We start from the raw sequence: 21,618 nt of genomic DNA, 5'->3' as shown, positions 1-21,618 counted from the left end.
CTTGGTACTACCTTACAAGTCGTGTGTGTGTGCGTGTTCTAGTTTATTCATCCAAAACAGTCTTCCCGTCCCTCCCTCCTATAGACCCCAGTGCAAAGGTAACCCACCCTCGGCACGACAGATAACACGTATCAGCAGAGATGGCGGCGAAATGCAGAATTGAAACATTTATTATTTGGAGTATTTGTTTCATAATTTTCAGTAATTTAGAACTTTCTGAAATCAGAACTAAATCACCCAGAAAAATCTCTTCTTTTTGGTGAACAGTGTACGGTAAGATTTCTCCTTCCCTACCCTCTTCCCCACCTTCTAACACCTTTCATTTTGACCTCACTTTCTGTTCCTACCCCTCTGTATTTTTGTAAAAAACTTCGGGCTGACACAGGTCAATTGTTTAATTAAAAAGTTATCTCCCTCGGGACTTCCCCGGTGGTCCAGTGGTTAAGACTCCGCACTTCCACTGCAGGGGACACGGGTTCAGTTCCTGGTCAGGGAATTAAGATTCTGCATGCCACGTGGCACGAGACCAAAAATTAAAAAAAGAAAAAGTTATCTCCCTCTACCAACCTGTGTACTTCTGGCTAGCACCACACATTGTCATGTGACTCAGTAATGGGCAGGGACCAGTCTCTGCAGACCCTCCCCAGGCTCCTGGGCTGGCCTGGCCACCATCTTGGGCAGACCAGGGAAGTACGAAGGGTGGGGATGTTCTGGTTGCCACTCTGAGGAACTGAAAGCCTGGCAAGTTCCAGCCAGAAAGAATCCCCAAGGGGGACCTGTTACCAGGAGGCAGTGTCCCCAGTGTCTTGCCATGGAAGGGATTTGGGACCCTTCGATGAAAGACTGATTTGACTCACGGGGACAGGACAGCCACTTGCTGCTGACTTTTAGAGGCTGTTAGGCTAGGCCCAAGTCTCAGTCTTTTTAAAACGGGTCATTGCCAGATGTCACAGTGACTGTTTCAGGAGAGGGGTAGGTTTGGGGAGTGGAGTGGTGAAGCACGCAGCAAACTCAATCTTCTTTAGCGGAAAAGTGATTTTGCGCAGGACTGGCTCAATCGTCCCACCCTGGATAGGCCACGGTTCCCAAGCTTGGGAGGAAGGGGGTATATGTCTCCTTCACCCATGGTATCCTGGACCGCTCCTCCCCAACCCTCCCCAGCCCCCGGGCGCCCCCTCCCCACAGTGGCCCGACTGTGGGGAATCTTCTCACTAGCTCACCTGGGTGGGGGCTCCTCTGAGGCCTCTGCCAGCACCTGCTGAGGCACAGAAGCCTTTGGGAGAGATTTCCTTTGCCAAACACACAAAGAACACAGATGCAGGGCATTTTTGTTTTTGGTGTGGTTTATTTTTTAAACCCACTTGTAGTTTGGGTTCAGCTGGAAAGCAGGACATACCGAGGGAGGGAAGGTGGTCGCGTGAGCAGGGTTCTGCTGCAGCTTTGGCGGGAAGCCCCAGGCCCCTGCTCCGGGGAGGTAGGACCCGTCACCAGGCTCCCAGCTGGCTCAGGCGAAGCGGGCAGCCCTTCTGTGCAAGTGTCCCGAGCAGAGGAAAGTTGCCATTTCTCTCATCTGCAGCCTCAAAGGCTCAGCCTGAGGTTTCCCAACAGAGTGCCGGCAGCTGAGGGACAGGACTCCACGGGCAGGCCGGACAGGCTGCTGGACGAGGAACACTGGCCGGCTTCTGATGCCAGATAAGAGACTGGGGCTTGGCGTCTGGGCAGTCCCGTGGGGCTGCTCTTGCGGCGGCCTGGCTGTCTGGGCCCCCGCCCCTGCAGCTGCCCAGGGCGTGATCAGTGGTACGTTTCCCACACCCCCCTCCCCATCCCTCAGAGAAAACAAAATAAAATAAAAATTAGAATAAATACCGACTCGGCCAACATTTACATTTACATGGATGGACAGGACGATCCCCAAACTTTAAAGGTGTACAGACTGGTTAAGGAAGGACGAGCAGACGAAAGTGGGTTTGGGGGGGTGCAGACTCTTGTGGAGGATGGTGGGGTCCCGCCTCGTGCAGGGGAGGCTGGGGGCCTTCTTGGGGCTGCGGTCCCAGAGCTTAGGCAAAGCCACAAGGCCATGGGAGCAGGAACAGGCCAGCTGCCTGAGAGGAAAACAATGACTACCTCGTCTTGACTGTCGGGGGAGAGACCGAGACAGGACCCGCATCAGACGGCTGGACTTTGCCTCCTCTGTGCCAAGGAAGCCACAGGCGAGGAGGGAGAGCCATGCAAGCATTAGAAACGCAATATCCAGTTTAGCCTCCCATCAAATACATTCAGAGGTCAACTTGGATACGGCCTCCCTCACTCAGCAGGGGAGATCTGGCCTGGGGAGGGGGCGGAGGTCTGGGGGCGCCCGCCTCTGCCCCCCAGTTCCTGTCTGAGTAGTCTCCCGTGGGAAGCTGCCTCAGTGTCTCAGATTTTAGGCTTTACTCTTATTTCCTTAAAAAAAAATTTTTTTTTAAATGTTTTCCTTCCATGTCTGAAGAAGTAGCAGCAACCCATATTTAGAAAAACAGCTTCACTTGTTATCCGGATCGGCTAGGAAGCGCTTTCAAGCGGTGGGATATACTAGGCAAGCCGTGTGTCTGGAGCCACGGTGACGCGACACGTAATTAAAAATATATTTATATATGTTTACATATTTATACCTCGCTTCTTCCCACTCTGGTCCTAACAGTCAAGGAGGGGTTGGCCGTGAGGCAAGACCACCAAGGAAGGCTGTTAGGAGGAAGGGCATTAAGTTCACAGTGCCCGACACGCTACTCGCTTGGCTTTCCAGGGGACGTCAGCCCCCTGAGCCCGTGGTATCTGGGGCCCCTTCATAAAGCTCGCTCTCTGAGCCCAAGGTAGGGGTGGGAGACCCACTCCCCGGCCTCCTCGACTTTCGACCTCACTCGCAGGCCCTCTCTCTTCTTCCAGGGCCCTGCTTCATTCTCAGTAGACGTGCTCGTGCATGCCCCCACGCACGCGCACACACACACACACGCGCACACACACACACGCACACACACACACACGCACGCACGCGCGCGCGCGCACACACACACACACACACACACACACACACACCCACTGGAGGGAAGCAGGGCCCATGTCAGCCCAGGTGCGGCTCTCTGAGGGCTGCCAGGGCGTGGCTGCTTGCCCGGCCTCGGATGCCGACTCCTCGGGACCATGATTTCCCTGGTGCCCTCTCTGAGCATCCTAACATCAACCTGGCTCTTCTCTCAAGGCCTCCTGTGGGGCCTCTGGGGTCCCTGGGTCCCAGGCTGAGCCAGAGGTGTAGGCTGAGGAGGAAAGGCAGTGAGGAGAAGCTTGGGAGGAAGGGGCCGGGAGGGCGAAGGCGGACGCCAGGGCCAGCGCGGGCTCCTTGGTAGAGGTGACCGACCCACTCCAGGTAAACCGGGTCCCCATGCCTTGTCCCCAACAGGCTCTTTCTGGGGACTGCAGGCAGGTGGCAGCTGGTGGGGAAAGCCAGGAAGTACGGAGGAAGCTGCTCCCCACGCCACCTGCCTCCTCTCCAAGACTCAACAAAGGGGATTTCCTCCAGCCTGACCGGACCAGGCAACCAGTGGGCCTCCAAGGTGACCCAGAGAAGGAATGGCCTCAACAAGGAGCAAGTGAGGGAGCTGCTGGGCTCTGAGGTCGCTTTGCAGGGGCTCATCAGAGCGTGGGCTCCGGACCAGGAGATGGGCCGTGTGGACGCGTGACAACCCGAAGCCAGCCTCCCAGGGCCCAACACGCATCCTCCTTTCTAGCCATCAGAGAAGGAGCTGCTCCCAGGACTTGGCCCCTCCAAGAACCCCCAGACTTGTTCCCAGCCTGGAAAGCTAGTGGCTTGCTGGGTCCCCTGATAGTCCCCACGACTCAATGAATTCACCCCTTCCCAACAGCCCTGGGGCTGCAGTGCCACAGCCCTCCCGGGGCACAGACCGTGGCTATGGGCTAGGGCACTGACACAGCTCGTTTAGCTAGCCCTGGGGAGCCCTGCGGGCCCCCCCCATTCTCCCTCCAGTGAGAGCTTGGGACAAGACCTGTGTGTGGAGCGGGGAAGTATCACCGGGCGTTTTGGTTTTAATTCGCCAGCCTCGCTCTGAGCCCGGTTCACTATAAGGCCCCGGGGCAGGACGGGTTTAATGCTTTCCCAGCAGCGACAGTATCAGCCCTTTGAGGGAGGAAGCTGGAAAAAGAGAGAACAGAGGTACTGGAAGCCGTGGCCTGAGGGGCACAGGGTTCCAGCGGGTTCCCCTGCCGGGGCAGAAGTTTCCAGTTACCCTAATTGGCTACTGGCAAGCTGTCTGTGGCTAGAATCCTTCCAGAGGGGGCCGGGTTTGATCTCCCTCTCATCAGGGGGTCCTCGTGGTGCTGACTGTGTGATCACATTGCGGGCCCTTTGCGTTGAGAGAGGAGACTTCAAAGCAGCTGACTTTTGAAAAAATAAAACACAATGAAACAAAAGAGTGCAAGTAGAAGGAAAAACTCCATCTCTCCTCCAGGCCCCAGGCCCGCCCCCAGCCCCCTGGGCCTGCAGCTTGGGGGCTGAAGGGAGGAGGCTGGATGTGGGGAGGGTGGAGCATGAAGGTTAGAGGAGACGCCTCTGTCCCCCGCTCGGCCGTAAGGACAAAGGCCGTCAATTGCGGGCGGCTGGTGGGGACCGTGCCTGCCTTTGTACTCCCGGACATCTGCTACACGTCGCCTGCTGCCAGTTGGCGACTGCTGCTGACAGCATGCGGGAACAATGCAAGCCCGTCTCCGACCCACTTTTTCAGCCTTCTGAGGTCCTTTCTGACCCAAGCTGTACCCTGCGTGCAGGCTGCCAAGGCCTCTGAGGAGTCACAGAGATGAAGCCCTTGCACACAGCCCTGCTGGGGACATGTTGCATGGGAGGGGGTGGGGAGGAGTGGAAGTGAGGGGGGGAGGGCCAGGCCACCGCGAGGAAGAAACATGCTCCCCTTACTGGTGTGAGCGGCCGCATGCTCGGGCTGGGGGGCTCGGGTAGGGGGGCGCTCCTCCTAGGGCTTTGGTCCCTTCCCCGTCTGGCTCCATACTGGCCGCCGGCTCTGCTTGCCTTCCTCCCCATTTCTTTCTGCCGGCAGGGCCACCCCTGTCCTCCCGCCTGTCCATCTGGCTCTGTGCACCAGGGCCCCAGCTGCCCTCGGGCCACCCGCCAGGCCCCCTGGCTGTCAGGCTGTCAGTTTCTGGATGGTTCTGTTGTAGTACTGCGTGATGGGGGGCGTCAGAGGGTTCCAGCTGTTGGCGTGGAGCTCGATGACCTCCAGCAGCAGGGACCGGGTCAGCATCGACTCTGAGGGGCACAGCATCTTGTCGCGGGCACTGGCCAGGAGCTCCGCCATCATCTCGGGCAGCTGCTCCTCCAGCAGTCGGCCTGTGCTCTGCAGCTGTGGGCAGAGAAGTGGGGTTAGGACGTGAGCTGGGCCCTGAAAGGGCTCCTGACCCACCTTGGTTAGGGGTGCTGGGGGCAGGAACGGGAAATAGCTGGATTATCCCAGGAAGGTGCAGGCCCAGGCCTCTATGCCACAGGGCAGAAGGATGGAGAGTGTGGAGGGTGGACACAGCCAATGTGAGAGCCCACATTTAATACCCAATCTGCCGGAGGAATAAGAGGGGTCAGAATATTGCCTGCTGCCCAGGGCTGCCAAGAGTCCTCACCAGGAACACGCTGCTTCTCCCTTCATCCACTTGCCTCCCCTCCTACAGGAAGCCTTCTTGGACTATCGCCCACAACCTCAATGGCCGTGTGACCTGCTTCCTTCAAGAGTGACCAGGTGGCACCGTGTCAATTTTCACTTGCTGGGATGTCTCTCTGGAAACGAACTTGGTCATTATTACCTGCATGTGTCCGTGTGGAACCCGAGAGCAGGGATGAGGTCTCTTGTTTCTCTCTTTCCTTCTCTTCTGCCCCCAATCGCACCTACATACCCCCAGAACTGACCCCTGCCCACACTTGTGACACGAAGGGGAGGAGAGAAATATGAACTGGGGCAGAAGGCCAGCCAGAGGGCCTGCCCCCAAGAGAGGCCCCTGGTCATCTCGAACAGCCCCCTTAGGAAGAAGGAGCCCCGATCCTCCGGATCAGCGCACCCTCGGCCGGAAGCCCGTGCAGCTCCTCTCCCTATAATCTAAGTCCCCATCTCTGCCCCACCTCCAGCCTCAGCCCACCCGCTTTTTCAAGGCTCTGCCTTCTTCACGAAACCTTCCCTGACCTTTCTGGCCCACTCTGACCTCTCTCCTAACTCCTCAGGGATGCATGCTCTGTACCCATATTTATTCTCGACACCGTCCCATCCACTCTGTGCATGTGACAGAGGTCTCTATCTCTAGCCAGACCACAAGCTGTCTGGAGGCAGGGATCATGCTTTCTCCTCCCCTCCTATCTCCCCTGCCTGGAGCCCCGGCGTGCCCTGGGTGTGGGCCCTGGAAGCCCCTCTCCTCACCACGCTCCACTCTGAATGTCCCTGGGCTGTTTTCTTTCTTTTTTTTTTTTTTGGCCATGCCGTGCGGCTTGCAGGATCTTAGTTCCTCGACCAGGGATTGAACCTGTGCCCTCAACAGAGGAAGCGCGGAGTCCTAACCACTGGGCCGCCAGGGATTCCCCTTGGACTGTTTTCTGAAGGCACAGCTTTGTCCCTGTAGCTAGGCCAAAGCCAAGTGGCTGAAGGAAGATCCCGGAGAGCAGAGGCCACACCTTGGGAACAGGAGTGGGACCTCCCATGGGGGCTGCTTGGAAGTGGACAGTGCCAATCTGGGGGTTCAAGCCTCAGCACCTTCCCCCAAACCCCACACCACTGAAGCCAAAGGAGATATGTGGGGGCAGGGCATCACCTAAAATCTTCTAAGTCATTTATGTGGTGCACCTGGCCGAGGAGGAGGTGGTCTTGGGGGCAGAGGGAGAGTGGACGATGCTAGCCCTCCATCCTTCCCGCCAGAGAGCCGGCAGTTCCCTCTCCTCCGGCAGAAGTCCACATCCACTCAGGAAGCCGTCCGCCACCAGCCCCGCTCGACACGCCCTTGCCCTGGACCTGTGGATGCCTCCAGTGGTCCTTGAGCCCCCATAACTGTTAAGGCGAGAGGGACGCACAGGGTCTGAGGTGGGAGGTGTCTAAGCCACGCTGCTTACCTCCATTGAGCAGCACAGGACGGCATCTTCCTTCACATCCTGAGATTGCAAGAGCTGGAAGAGAGCGGCAGAGAATTACGCTTAGGCTGGTGCACTGCTCTCAGCCCCCTGCAGCCCAGAACAAGCATCTCCAAGGGGCGGGCCAGAGAGGCAGCCCACAAAGGACGGCGGGCAGCAGGGGCACTGCCCCAGGAAGCAGTGATTTCTCTGACGGGATCTAAGCAGCTAGAGGACCGCCGTAGTCACGGAGCGTGGGCATCCCGGCCAGGTCAGAGGGCTTGACTAGAGGCCACGGCAGAGCAAGGCCGCAGGTGGGTTTGAAGGCAGCGGCAAGCATGCTGGGATCATCAGCTATGAGCAGCTGGTCAGCAAAAATGAAATTCACGTAGATTTCCTGATTAGTGAGAGGGGCTCAACCCTGGTCTCAGGTGCTCCTGGGCCCTGGCTATAGGAGGACTTGCAGAAATCACAGCAGTCTTCTCCACGGGCCCAGCAATGTGAGCCTGCAAAGCCATGCAGACTATTCCAGAGGCTGGAATTGCTTCCTGACCAAGGCCACGGCCGGAAGGCTCAGCACGGGGACTGGCCACCCCCCGTCCGGGCTTTCCTCTATGTGCTGCATTTCATTCAGTCAGTCTCTCTCCCTCTCTCTCTAAATGGAGACATAACTCATGTAACATCAGGTTTACCATTTTTAAGCATACAATTCAGTGACTTTTAGAGTCACAAGGTTGTGCGACCATCACTACTAACTCTAGAATATTTTCATTTCATGGCTCCCAAAAGAAACCTGTACCCGTTAGCGGTCAGTCCCCTTTCCCCTGCCACCCCCGCCCCTGACAACCCCTAACCGCTTAATCTCTATAGATTTACCTATTCTGGACATTTTATACAATGGAATCATATAACACGTGATTTTTTTGTGAATGGCTTCTTCCACTTATAATGTTTTTAAGGTTCATCCATGTTGTAGACTGTGTCAGTTCTTCATTCCTTATTGGGGTTGGAAGATATTCCACTGTGATACACCACGTTTTGTTTATCTACTCATCAGTGGATAGACATTTGGGCTGTCTCCACTTTCTGGCTGTTGTGAACAAGGCAGCTATGAACACTTGTGAATGAGTTTTTGTGTGGACATGGGTTTTCATCTCTCTTGGGTACACACCTAGGAGTGGAATTGCTGGGTCATGTGGTAACTCCACATTTAGCGGTTTGAGGACCCGATAAACTTTTCTATGGTGGCTGTGCCATTTTTCATTCCCTCCGGCAGTGCCTAGGGTTCTGATTTTTCCACAGCATCACCAATACCTGTTATTTTCTGCATTTTTTCCCCCCATTTTTTCCCAGGTCACTTTCCAGCTTTCCTTGGAGACTTCTGGATCACTCCAGCCCATGGTGCCCGCCCCTGTTTCTCACTCCCGAGCACCCCTGGCTTTCCCACCGCTCAGCATTCCACACAAGTGGCAAGACATCTTCCAGTGTGAACTGTGGCCTCCTGAAGGCAGGGCAGTGTGACGTTCATCTCTGCTGCCCTTTAACACCTAGTACAGCTCCTGGCAACAGCAGGGATTCGATAAATGTGGGTCGATGTGATTTATGCATTGTTTTTGTTTTTTGTTTTAAAGGAAGGGCGGAGGGTAAGGAGAGAGCACAAGAGGAAGGCATTTTTAGGGTCAGCTTCCTTGTCCACTAACCGAGAACTGGAGTCAAGGTTTCTGATCTGGGCATGACACGTTCAAGGAGGGTGAAATCACACACAACCCCGGGGACTGTTCTCACTGCAGACTCGAGATCCAAATTCCACACATTCTCCTTAACTTCCCCCTCCTCCTGTCATATTGCCCAGGGTCTCCCCCAGCAGAAGCCGCGAGCGGTCACATCAGGGGGGCTGAAGATGTATGTATTAAATGTCAAATGAGTCCAGGGGCCAGATCAGTGTGGGATGCTGTGCCCAGAGATGCTCTCAGGGACCAGACCTCCTTCCTCTTCGTATCTCGGCAGGGCTGGGCACTAACTGATCCCACAGTAGACACACCGAAAAAGAAATCATTTGGGGATGAAGGAGCAGAGGTAGGTCTCAGGCTGCTCAAAAGATGAGCTGGTGGAGAGCAAGGGACCACCCGGGGAAGGTAACAGTGTCGGCCATGCAGTGACAGGCGTTGACGGCCATTGGTGGGCACGCTCTGCCCAAGGACACACTTCTGACTCTGGGCCTCTGTGCTCTTGTCAGCCAGGAATTCTCAGCCACCACCTGTCTGAAGACCTTCCTTCCTCAGTTTACTCAGGGCTCTGCCCCGACATCACCTCATCCGCCAGGGATTCCCTGACCGGCCCGCGTGTAAGTGATCCCGCCGTTCAGCTCCTGACTTACTTCTCTCCACAGCCTCTCTCACCCCTGACATACGATCTATTTGTTTGTCTGCTGTCTCCCCCAGGGGAAGGCAAGCTCCAGGAGGGCAAGGCCTGTTTGGTCCATTCTCTTCCCGAAACCTGGCACCGTGTCTGGCACGTAGTAAGCACCTGGAAGTATTTGCTAACAAGTATGCCTTGAGTAGCAGGGAGAAAACCCACCCAGCTGGGAGGGTCTGCGAGTGAGGAGGGACTGACCTTGAGCCGCAGCCCCAGGGCAACTCACCCCAGTGCATGCGCCTGAAAAGGCGACAGTGAGCGGGATACCTCCACCCCACAGACTTCTCCTGTCAGAGCAGACACGGCACAAAATTATCATCAGTGTGTCTGCAAACGTACAGCGTGTGTGGAAACAGAAGTTGGTGTGACTCTCTAAACGGCAATTTGGTGATAGCTATCAACACTGCAAGTGTACAAACCCTCTGAGCGGCGATACTACTTCCAGGAATTTATTCCACACGTGCCCCCCGCTGCCCACATATGCACCATGACATGCATATAAGGTTTTTGCTGCACTTTTGCAAATAGCTTGAATGGCTACCAACAAGGGGACTGGTTAAATTATGATGATACATTTGCACAGAGGAATACTCTGCAGCACACAGCTGTCCACCCTCCTCCCCATGCCGGTGTCTGCTTCTGGGGTTTTCTTGCCCCGCAGGGCTGCAGCCCCTCAAGGGGAGCCAAGGGAAGCTTCCACTGAGTCAGTGTCTGGGGGAATTCTGGGGGTCACACTAGGAAGGACCTCTCTCATCTAGAAAACCCTGGAAGCAGGTTCTGGAAAAAGCTGGGGGGAGGTGACTCACCTTGCAGCAGGCGTACCGAGCCATGGGTACTGGACCACGGGTTGGTTCCAGCATCCGACCCAGCCTGCTCTGGGAGGGGCTGGTTCCAGGACTTGGAGGGCCCTGACTGTCTCGGGGGGAAGGTGGGCGTAGCCCCACTGACTCTGCACAGAACATGAGGACAAATATTAAGAGAACCCTGTGAGGTTTGTTGGGACTTCTTTCTGATGGTAACTTTGTTCCTGCATAGATTTCCCATAGTGCTTAGCAGGAAGAGAAACCTTAAAATAAAAATTGCTGGTAGAAATCACAAGAAAGGGGGAAAGTGGGGTATCTGGTGGGAAGGGAACTCCCAGAGACAGAGTGGGTGGTGGCAGCCATTTGGGGACGAGGGGGCAGGCAGAACTGGGAGCTTATGGGAAGGAAGGAAGGGGTCCCGCTCTGGGTGCACCCGGCACGTTGGCTGACACACAGTAGGTGCTAGTAGTGATTGTCATGGGAAATTGAGATGAACCTGGGATCATGTTCCGTTCTGAGACCAGCTTCTTAGGGGTCCCGGGGCTTTGAGACATGGGAGGTAACATGATGGGAAATTCTATGAACAGCCGGGGCCGGACAAATACTAGATGCTCTGAAATGTGACTGTTTCTCCCTCCAAGTGGCCCCTCCGACTTCTGCCCGCACTGCGTGGACAGCCTCGTGGAGCCTCATGCTTCTGCCAGCACTTCGCCCAGATGAGCAGGTGTCTCCTCTTTCCTTCTATGGCCCGAGGCCCGCCTGCCCTCCGTCTGCTCCCCGGTGATGGTTCAGAACTGCAGAGCCGGTCCAGGGCTTCCCGTTCTTCCTTCCTTTTCCACATCTTAGTGACTGGACTACCTCCTCCCTTCTGCACACCCAAACCCCTGCAGGCCTGCTCCCTCCCTGGGGGGCTCTGGGGGGACAGACTCAGGGTGGGGACTCTCAAGCAGGGCTGTGGGCAGGCTCTCACCCCAGAGCCTCTCCTCCCACCTTATCTTTCACTAATTGTTTGGGAAAGTCTGTGCTAGTCAAGAATCACACCGAGTGATAGGCCCTCTCGCAAGCGGCCTGCTGGGTTTTCTCAAGGAAGTGGGGGAGGACTGACAGGCCTTCACTGTACTTTTCCTCTGCCGTTGCTGGGATGCAGAGTTCGGGAGGGGAATGGGTGCTGCAGACCACGTCCTACTCTCCCCCAAACGCTATCTCGGCCTGTCCGTTGCCAGCTTTTGAGGGCGGACCCTTGGAGGCTTAGAGCTGAAGGGCTGCAGAGAGGACGTCCCCTCAGCCCCCATCATCACAGCTGGGAAGTCCCACCCTGCTGCTCTGTGTGGTGGAACGAGAGGCCGGCTGGCCTTACCTCGGGGGAGCACTTGACACACGCTACGGGGCTCCCTCCCCAGGACCCCTGTCAGTGTCACTCTGAGAGGCTCCAGTGCCTCTGGGTGATCAACGGCTTCTCAGGGATCCGTCCTTGTCTCGCTCTTTGTGGGCAGTGTCCAAGGGCAAGACCTTTCCACTCTTTTCTGTCTTGGCCAAAACTTACCTGTTTTGTGTTCCATTTCTTCATGGCTTGCTTTCCTAAAACACAGCTAGTTTCTGGACAAATGAATCCCTGCTGGTACACTGAGGGGGCCAACTCTGTTGTTTATGCGTGTTCTATTTGGGGTCTTCTGGAGACAATGCTTCATTTAACTCCAAGCAACTCTCAAAAAGTAGTGGCAACTTGAACAGATTCTTGTCCACCCATGTTCACAACAGGCAAGGGGTGGGAGCAACCCAAGTGTCCACTGACGGATGAATGGATAAACTAAGTGTGGTCCATCCATACAACGGAATGTTATTCAGCCTTAAAAAGGAAGGAAATCCTATCACGTGCTGCGACATGGACGGACCTTGAAGACCTTATGCTGAGTGAAATAAGCCAGTTGCAAAAGGACAAGTATTGTAGGATTCCACTTATATGAGGGACCTGGAACAAATTCATAGAGACAGAAAGTAGAATGGTGGTTGTCAAGGGCTGAGGAAGAGGGACTAGGGAGTTAGTGTTTAATGGGGACAGAGTTTCAGTTTTGCAAGATGGAAAAGTTCTGGAGACGGATGGTGGTGATGGTCGCACAACGATGTGAATGTGCTTAACGCCACCGAACTGTCCACTTTAAAATGGCTAAAATGGTCAATCTTATGCTTGCTTTTTTTAAAACCACGATTTAAAAATGGTTTAAAAGCAGTGGCAGGGAGCAGGTACTCTTTGGTGGGCAGGTCATTCTCTGCCTGGACAGGACTGTCCCCTTTCTCTGCTATCGCTAGTTGGAAGAAAAGCTGTAGGGATGGAGGAGACAGGGCTGCAGACCTGGGGGCTGAAGGCCCCGGGGGTGGGGGAGGAGCAGCCCACTCATCAAAGTCTCTGGCACAGAAAGGAGTGTGGGCGGGCCGGGGCAGGCACCCTGGAACAGCGAAATGTGTTTCTTGGACGAGAATCCAAGGCAATTGTGCGAGCCCACACAGTGTTTGTTCGGAAGCTAATGCATTCCTGTCCTATTGTCTCTGCCGGAGACTTGTTGTGGGCACACCCTTCATATCCTCCCTCGGGGAGAGGCCAAGGTGCTTCGAGTCAGGCTGTGGGCGGCTGGACAGCAGAGGGAGAAAGGAGCCTGGTGGGAGCACCTCGGAGTCCCCGGGGGGGAAGGAAGCCAGGGCAAGGCCATGCCGCCCAAGGGGTGCCCTCAGTGCAGCCAGGCTGGTTGCTTAGGATGCCACCCTGTGCGGAGGGAAAGAAGGTGCTGATGGAGGGACCCTGGGGCCATCTTCCTGTGCGGGAGGGGAGCGAGTGCTGGAGATCACAATTTCTTCTAGCCGCCCCCCCCCCCCCCCACCGCCCAAGCTCCCCCAACCACCTCAGCTCACCAACAGCTTGGTTCCAACCCTGGTAGAACAAACCCAGACAGCCTAATGCAGCCCCAGTAAAAGCTCAGCCAGTCCCCACCTGCAGGAGCCCCTCTTTTGAAGGTAGTCAAGTGTAGGCTGGGAGCAGCAACAAAGGAGCAAAAGTGAGGAGATTTCAGAGTGTGTGTGATTGGCTGGTTTGCTGGGGAACAAACCCAGAGCTCTGATTGGCTGGCTGGGCCTACAGAAGGGCAGTGGCAGGATACCCTGCAAGCATGGAAGAAGTAGTGGGAAGAGGAGAGAGAAAAAGAAGCAAGAGTGGGAGGTGCAGGTCTCCAGGGGCTGAGGAAGCCACAGTGATGGGCACAAGCCTTGACGGTGGAGAGATGGGGAGAGGCAGAAGAATGAGGCAGAGCCAGAGGAGATGCCCCGATGCGTGGCACGTGGTCTAGAATGGTGGCCGGGGCGAGGAGCTGCACAGGGCCACCTGCATCTCAGGAGGGCCCTCAGGTTCGAGTCAGGGCATCTCCACCCTGTGCCTCTGGGGGACCTGGACTGGCATCTACAGCTGAGTCTAGAGGACAGCTCCTCATAATGACCTTGAATCTTCAAGAAGAGGGTCAATTACATCTGGGTCTCTTCAGGGAGGCAGGGAAGTAGATAATCTAGCCACAAGAGGCTGTCATCAAAAACATGCAGAAGGGGGGCTTCCCTGGTGGCGCAGTGGTTAAAAATCCGCCTGCCAATGTAGGGGACATGGGTTCGAGCCCTGGTCCGGGAACACTCCACATGCCGCGGAGCAACTGCCCGTGCGCCTGCGCTCTGGAGCCCGCGAGCACATCTACTGAAGCCCTGCGTGCACCTCAACGAAGAGTAGCCCCCGCTCTCCGCAACTAGAGAAAGCCCACACGTGCAGCAATGAAGACCCAACGCAGCCAAAAATAAATAAATAAAATAAATAAAAACAAAACAAAACAAAACAAACATGCAGAAGGTTTGGCTTCTATTCACTAAGAGTAACTCCGGGCATGCCACTTAGTCACTCTGCACTTCAGTTTCCTCACTTGAGAATGGGAATAATACTTGCCTAGAATTGTTTTGAGAGTCAGTGGAGATAATGCATGTGAAAGAGTTCTGAAAAGTGCAAAGCTTGATTCAAATGCAAGGTGTTATTATTGTTATTAAATGTATATCTTCATAAACATGTATCTTTCCTGAAGATCTCGACCCACTTTGTAATGTACCATCCCATTTATCCCCGCGACACTCTTGTGGAGACAGGGAAACGACACAGGCATTATTATCTCTGCTTAATAGACAGAGAAACCGAGGCTCAGTAGTTCGTGACTTACTTACACAAGCCAGACAGACAGTAAGTCTGGGAAGAACTAGAAAGTGCTTAGAAGCCCTGGGTCAGCATCCTTTTCCTTGGGGAATTACTTTAATTTCTCCCACATTAGCTAATTCTTACTTTGCTGGTTGGAGCTCATAATTCTTTTTTTTTTTTTTTGGTACGCGGGCCTCTCACTGTTGTGGCCTCTCCCGTTGCCGAGCACAGGCTGCGGACGCGCAGGCTCAGCGGCCACGGCTCACGGGCCCAGCCGCTCCGCGGCATGTGGGATCTTCCCGGACCGGGGCACGAACCCGCGTCCCCTGCATCGGCAGGCGGACTCTCAACCACTGCGCCACCAGGGAAGCCCCATAATTCTTAATTTTGTTGTTGGTGATGATAATCAATCCGGGCCTTCACAAAACTGAATTGATTTTACCTATTCTTTTTCTGCATTGGCCACCATCTCTCCATCTACGCATGCATGCATGCCTCCATCCACCAATGCATCCATTTAGCCAACCATTCTTTCATCCACCCACACATCACGTATCCAGCCTTCCATCTACCCACTCATCCTTTCACCCATCTTCCTATCTACCCATCTACCCTCCCACCCACTCAGCCAGCCAGCCGCCCTTCGACAACATTTATGGAACACCTACTATGTACTAAACACGGTGTAAGTACCCGGATAACAAGGAGAATAAGACTTGTAACTTAGAGTCTAGTAGGGAAAACAGAGAGATTGCGCTAGGTATGTGGGGTTGGAGCCTGGGACGGAATGGTGGCGGTGAAGAACACGCCAGGCATGTGCCCCAAGCGGCAGCACATGGCATATGCACACACACACAAAAGGTGAACTAATGGAGTGCGCTGGTGAATAACAAGCATTTCAAGAGGCTAAAATATACGGTGCTGGGGGAGAGAGAGCACATGATGATACAGAAGGCCAGGGCCACAGCCTAAAGGGCTCTAGACGCCATGCTACTGGGTTTGGATTTTATCCTAAAGGACTGCAGAGCCTCCGAAAAGAATTTCAACTGGTGAGTAGGATGATACTGTTTGCAGTGTGGAGAGCAGACTGGGACTGGTGGGGTGGTGGGAGAATTGGAGGCAAGGAGACCAGTGAGAAATTATGGCGGCTCGAGTGAGGGCAGGGACAATGGGAGGACATAGCTTAGGAGGCAGAAGTAAAGGTGAGGAAAAGGACAATGAGGAAGATGGATAAGCCCCGGGTTTGGGGTTTGTCCGCGGAATAAACTGGGGTGCCACCAGCGATGTTAGGAAGGCAGGAAGAGTTGGTTCTGGAAAAAAGGAATGAGTTCAGTGTTAGAAATACCAAGCCCACCGTCCTTGCGGGCCATCAGGGACGAAGACTAGTGGGAGGCTGGCCACCTGTGACTATCAGTGCCCAGGTGTGAGTCAAGGCCACAGGTGTGACCTGGGGAATGACATGGAATAAGAGAAGATGGTAAGAGCTCCAAACCCGGAAACAGCAACATCGTAAGGGCGGCAGAGGAGGAGGAACCCCCAAAGGAGGAAGAGGGTGGTCAGGCAAGTAGGCAGAGCAGGAAAAAGTGACGTCATGGAAGCCAAGGGAGTGCTAAGAAGTCAAGGTCACTTCTTGTCGACAAGGTCAACAGTGTCAAAAGCTCAGAGAGGTCAAGTGAGATGAACAATGACCAGGGCCCCCTGGATTTGGTGATTAGGAGAGCACAGGCGACCTTTGCCATGATGACTTCATGCAGGGAGGGGTGGGTGGAAGCCTGGGTAATGTGGAGCTGGAGAGACAGAGCGAGGTCAGGAAGTGGAGAGAGAAAGAGCTGACCATTGCTTTTTCTTTGGGGGTTTCTGTTCTTCCTTCTCTGTCTCTCACTCTCCTTTCCTCCTCCGTCTCTCTTTTTTTGGGGGCGGGGCAGGGAACTTGCCTATGGAAGAGAAGAAGGGTAGGATGCTAGGAAAAAGAGACTGGCCCAGGGTCCAGGGGAATGGTCGGTACAGCGGGAGAGACTTGAGCAGGGGCAGAGATGAGCACGTAGCGTGCGGGAGAGAGGAGGGGACTGATGCCTGAATTAGCCTTAAGTAAGACAAAGGCTATCACTCCCCTGAAATGGACAGGAAGCACGAGTGCGGCTGTGGATAGGTACCCGTGTAATGCTCACGCTGCCCGGCCTGTCTGGGCAACTAGGAGATTAGTGTTGTTTTACATTCATTACTTATTACCGTCATTCTGTGACTGCCTGCGTTTCAGACATTCCCGGGATAGGGGAATTTGCCCCAACTGTCACTTTTCCACTAGCCTAATAAGAAGCCCCGGGGTGGCAGCTACGGTCAGATGTCAAGGAAATTCATGGCTCTGAACTGGACTTCAGTCCAAGCTTGTGCCCTGTGGTCTGGCTGTCTGCCCTCCTAACTAAGACGGGCAGGCGGGCAGGCACCCTAACTGTGGACCAGGCGCCCTGGAGGGAATAATTAGCCTCCTTCCTGCAGAGCTTGCAAACCGCCCGTACAAAGTGGCCACAGTAAATGTCACATGGGGGAATGCTTCATCCCACAGCTGGCCCCAGCGGGTGGAAACGTAATCTGGGGCTCAGAGCAGACACTGAATCCTTCTGCAGACACCAGAGCCAGAGGACGGGGCCATGGCTCCAATGCCTCCTCTTGGGGGCCAAGCCCTGGCCGGTAGCCTGGACAGGAGGCGAGTTCTGTTCACGTAGTCCCTCCCGGGACCCTGCGTCGGGGTCTGAAACATCAAGGACGTTGGTCGTGACTGCTATCAACCCCTTCCAGCTTCTCCTTTAATGCCCTTGCCTTTCCTTCTAGAAGCCTTGTCTGTCCTCTTCTGTATTCACTGCCCTGATGTCCATGGATCTCTCTTAAAGGGGGAACACAAGATGCCTGAGGTAGCCCTGAGGTTTCACCTTTCAGGAGGGGTCTCCTGAGGGCTGGGTCACACCTTCCGGGTCCTCAGTCAGTACCTGGCTTACATTTTTTGGGGTGCTGACTCCAGATGCCAAGCTCTGAACTTTGTGCATGTTTTAAAATCCATTTTATCCTTTTACCAGTTTATCTGAGTTAAACACCATTGTAATTACTCTCACTGTATAACTGTAGAAACTGAGGCATGGAGAGTGAAATGAACTCCCCACGAGTGCACGGGTAATGGAAAAGCGGCTTTGGAACCCAGGTCTAGTCTGCCTCCAAAGTCAAAGGACATAACCGCTGCCCCGTGAGTAAGTCCCACATAAATAAGACTAACGGCGAGAGGTCAGCAAAAGGTGGGGTGACCACACACCCCAGTTTGCCTGGGATCTTCTTGTGTTCATCCCAAATAATTAGTAATATTTCTTTCGCTTTCAAAAGTGCCCTGATTAGGAGGGTACCTTATAATAGTTGCCTAGACAAGGGAAGGGGCACTGAGGGGCTGGGAGCCCCCCGTCTCCCATCACCACCCGACCAGTCAGTACACCTCTGGCCTGTTCCACCTCCCCTCCTGGTGTGTAAGTACTCCTGCCCATCTCTGAGCGGCTCAGCAGGTGGGGTGAGGAGAAGGGCTCCGAAGGCGGCAAAGCGGCCCTGCTCCCAGCGAGAGGCGGTGATCACTGCAGATCAGGATACCTGCCGCAGGGCCTCACCTGGCCTCACCTGGGCTTGCCAGCGAGAACCGCTCTCCAAGGATGGGAGCCGGAACAGGACGGAATTATGTTAACAGGCTGCTGGCGGGGCCCTGGGGAGAGCAGTTGAAGGAGAGGCAGATGGGAAAGCAGTTGTTCTCCAAGCTTCCTCTGGTGGAGCCTGGCCAGGAGTGCCTGGCCTGGAGGCAATGGGTGGCACCTGGGACCGTCACTCCCTTGACAGCACCCTCTGGACGCCCCTCTGAAGGAATGACTGCATTTTGCGTCTGACTCAGCATCAAATGGTTCCCTGAGACAAGGGGAGGGGTTTGGGCTGGCTGGGGCCCAGGCCTGAGGCCTGGGACAGTGGGCAGACACCCCTCACGGGGCCAGTCTCTGAACTCAAGTCTCTCCCGGCGCCCACCAGGCTGGGACCCCCGGGGCGGCACAAGGAGAGGGCAGGGAAGGGGAGGGCGGCCCGGGCTGCCCTCTGCTCTTAGTGGGGCCTCCCCTGGCCCCTGGCCCCTTCCCTCGGCTCTCTGCAGCCCCCCAACCTCCGCCCACCTGAGGCCTGGACTTGACCTTGCTGGCTTTGGGGGGAGGGTGTGATAAGCCTCTGGTGGAGGGAAGTAGCTGCCTGCAAAGGCATTTTCCGCTCTCTAAAGTAAACAATCAAACAGGAAATTAATCGAGAAACCCACATCAATGGAAGGTTCAGGTTGTGATTTTCACAGCCCCAGAGCCAGGAAATTCAAAGTTATAGTTCCCATAGCAACTCGCCTGTAGAAGCTGCCGCGGCTGCTAGCTTGGAATGAGAACTTGAGGGGTCAACTAGGCCAGCCCCCTGCCTCCAGGAAGCGCAGCCCAGCAGCAAGTCTGAATGTGCTGGGGGTAGACTGCCCTTCCGAGGCGCAACAGCAAGCCTGGGACAGTTAGGAGCTGCACGGCCTGGGCTCTACTTTCAGTTCTCAGAGCGACAATTGTGTAAACTGCAGAATCAGCTGACATCCTGGGGCTTCAGTTTTCTATATTCCCCTATTCCAGGTATTATTCCTGTATCCCCATATTCTGTGAATGGGGGCGTAATACTCATGCCTGCAAGACGCCAGAGCGAGGGGCTGTGCAGCGCGCGCTTATTCTTACTCGCGTCTCCCACCCCTTGTTCTACTTAGTCCCATAACGACCCCCCATCTCTATCCCAATTGCCCCTGAACTGTGTAATTGTCCTTTGCCTGCCCCCTTTCCCCTGGGTTGTTTTTCCTCCAAGAAACATCTCAATTGATTGACAGGCAGCCTCCAAGGTGGCTCCGTTTGTCGGATGGCCTCGTCTCTTCAACCTGCCCCTCCACCCCTTCTGGACCAAATATATGATATGAGCTCAACGTACACTTACTGCTCCCTTGACTGATAAACGGGTAGCCTGAACGGAACCAGACGCAAGCCCTCCTCCTTCAAGCCTGTGCGGGGTTGTGTGTCTTGGGTGGGGTTTTCTTTTGTGTGACTAGTGAGGAGTCCCGCCTGGCAGGAAAGGAGATAAGGGCGTTGGAGCTCAACAGAGAAGGAAACAGTCTGGAATCCTTCCCCGAGAGTCACCCTGCCCTCCCACCCGAGATGGCCACGATAGCCGGCCGGCCTGATCAGCGCAGTTCTGCAGCCCAGGCCCGGGGACCCTTAACATGGGCCGAGGCAGGAGTGGGCACTTCCGGGCACCAGGCCTGTGGCAGAGGGTGCCCAGCCTGCCCGCCCACCCGCCAGCCTGGCCCTGGAGCCGGGCCGTGAATTGAGCAAAGCAGTGGAAAGAGAAGTGACGCCTGCTGGAAAGCAGACAGAGCGGCTCCTGGATTTCCTAACAGGCCCAGCCGCGTGCCAGGGCCGATGGGCCAGCTCAGAGCGCCTGCCCAGCCTCGCTTGCGAAACAGTCCTTCCTCCCCTGGGTGAGATTTCCCGGGTGGCCGCGCCGCTGTCTAGCCACCCGAGTCCCTGAGCGAGGCCTCCCCTTCACACCCATCGCCTTTCCGTCCTCCCTCTCCTGGGTTTAAACACATCAGAGCACGGTGGACGCCTCGGGAAGACAGGATGCATCCTGGGGGTGCAAGATGTTTCCTTTCATGAAGGCAAAGAAATTTAATCAGAAAGAAGAAGAGATGGGGAAGTAGGTATGGACAGAGGGCTGACTTCTCTGCAGTCTCAGAGGGGACCAGGAGAGGGGCACTGCCACAGAGGGTGACCCACTGGCTTCCAAGGAAAGGCCTCCCTGTGCACAGAGCCCTAGGCCGCTGCGGCCCCAGAGCCCGGCATTGCTCACTGATGGGCACACGGTCATCTGAAGGGCTTTGCCAATCCACCTTGTCTTGAGCCTGGGAAGAAGCTTCTCAGAAGGTTCTTCTTGGTATGCCAAGCTAACCAGGGGTCCCTCCTACCAATTCCAGACTCTGCAGGGGGTGGGAATGGGGAGGGTGCAAGTAACCAGCAAGGGGCCTTGAGGAGCTGGGGGCGGGGCACACCGGCCTCATACTCTGCCCCCAAGCACGGAATGCCGAAGAAGCCTTTGCTTAGATCACGTCCTCTTTAGCCGTGTGAAGAATAAATGCCTGCAGCAGCCTGGTTCCCAGGCAGAGGTGCCAGTCCTCCCGGGGTGGGGCAGGTGGGTGGAGTTTGAAGACACATGGCAGAAGCTGGCCGGGAGGTCTGCCCCTTGGGTAAAGGAGCTTAGCTGGTTCTGTGGTGCGTTTGGGTGCAAGGAGGTTCCCGAGGACCAACTGGGCAGGGACGGCTGGGCCTGGGACGATTAAGCACAGAAAAAATAGGGCTGTGCTCAAGGCATAATTAGCATCTGTGCTCAGAGCAGCAGCCACCCAAACGGAGGGGCAAACAGGCCTGGGCTGAGAAAAGGGCCTGGGCTGCCTGGGGGCAGCAGAGGTACTCGCTAGCAAGTCTAAGGTTGGAGATAAGAGTGTTTAATGGGCACCTGGAAGTCTGTTTGGCTTTAGAGCCTTACCCTTAGCAAGAGTATACGTTTTCATAATGGGGTGACTCTTCCTAAACTGAGACAAGCTCTTTGGGTGAATTAGCACGTGCGTCAATATTCTGTAACACAGCGCATCCTTACCAGGTCCAGCTGCCTGGGCTGCAGGGGATAGAGTGCTTAGCCTGGCACTCAGGGGCTCGCTGGCCCACTTCCGCCCCAGGGGCCCTCCATCCCCCTCTCTCCCCTTCACAGGCCTCCCGTCCAGCCCAATCCATCTATGAACATGGCTTGTCCTTATCTGCCTCTGGCTTTTGCTCCTCATTGACTCAGCCAGGCCTGCCTTCTCTCACCTTGGCTCCATTTACTGGACCCTGCAAGATGGACCGCAAGACCCCCCACCCCCACCCCCTCCGAGGAGCCTTCCCTGACCTCCTCTCCTGATCCCCTGTAGGGAGAAGCGTCATTAC

The 21,618-nt window shown here is 55.4% G+C and overlaps 1 protein-coding gene across 7 annotated transcripts in view; it reads right to left on the bottom strand.

Annotated features, from left to right (window-relative positions):
• Nucleotides 1-1,312: 1,312 nt before the first annotated feature.
• Nucleotides 1,313-21,618, bottom strand: part of CTIF (cap binding complex dependent translation initiation factor) — a 308,311-nt gene continuing 288,005 nt past the window's right edge. For 5 of the 7 annotated variants that reach the window (XM_073790706.1, XM_073790703.1, XM_073790704.1 and 2 more), the window contains 2 exons: nt 7,139-7,192; nt 1,313-5,399 (listed from right to left, as the gene is read on the bottom strand). In XM_073790706.1, the coding sequence (XP_073646807.1) occupies nt 5,184-5,399; nt 7,139-7,192 (270 nt within the window). In that variant the 3' untranslated portion in view covers nt 1,313-5,183. The remainder of the gene's footprint in view (nt 5,400-7,138; nt 7,193-21,618) is intronic. The other 2 variants (XM_033837729.2, XM_033837730.2) reach the window with 1 other exon arrangement.

Source organism: Tursiops truncatus, chromosome 13, assembly GCF_011762595.2.
Source record: "Tursiops truncatus isolate mTurTru1 chromosome 13, mTurTru1.mat.Y, whole genome shotgun sequence".
Lineage (NCBI taxonomy): Eukaryota > Metazoa > Chordata > Mammalia > Artiodactyla > Delphinidae > Tursiops > Tursiops truncatus.
This window is presented reverse-complemented; position numbering and strand designations above follow the sequence as displayed.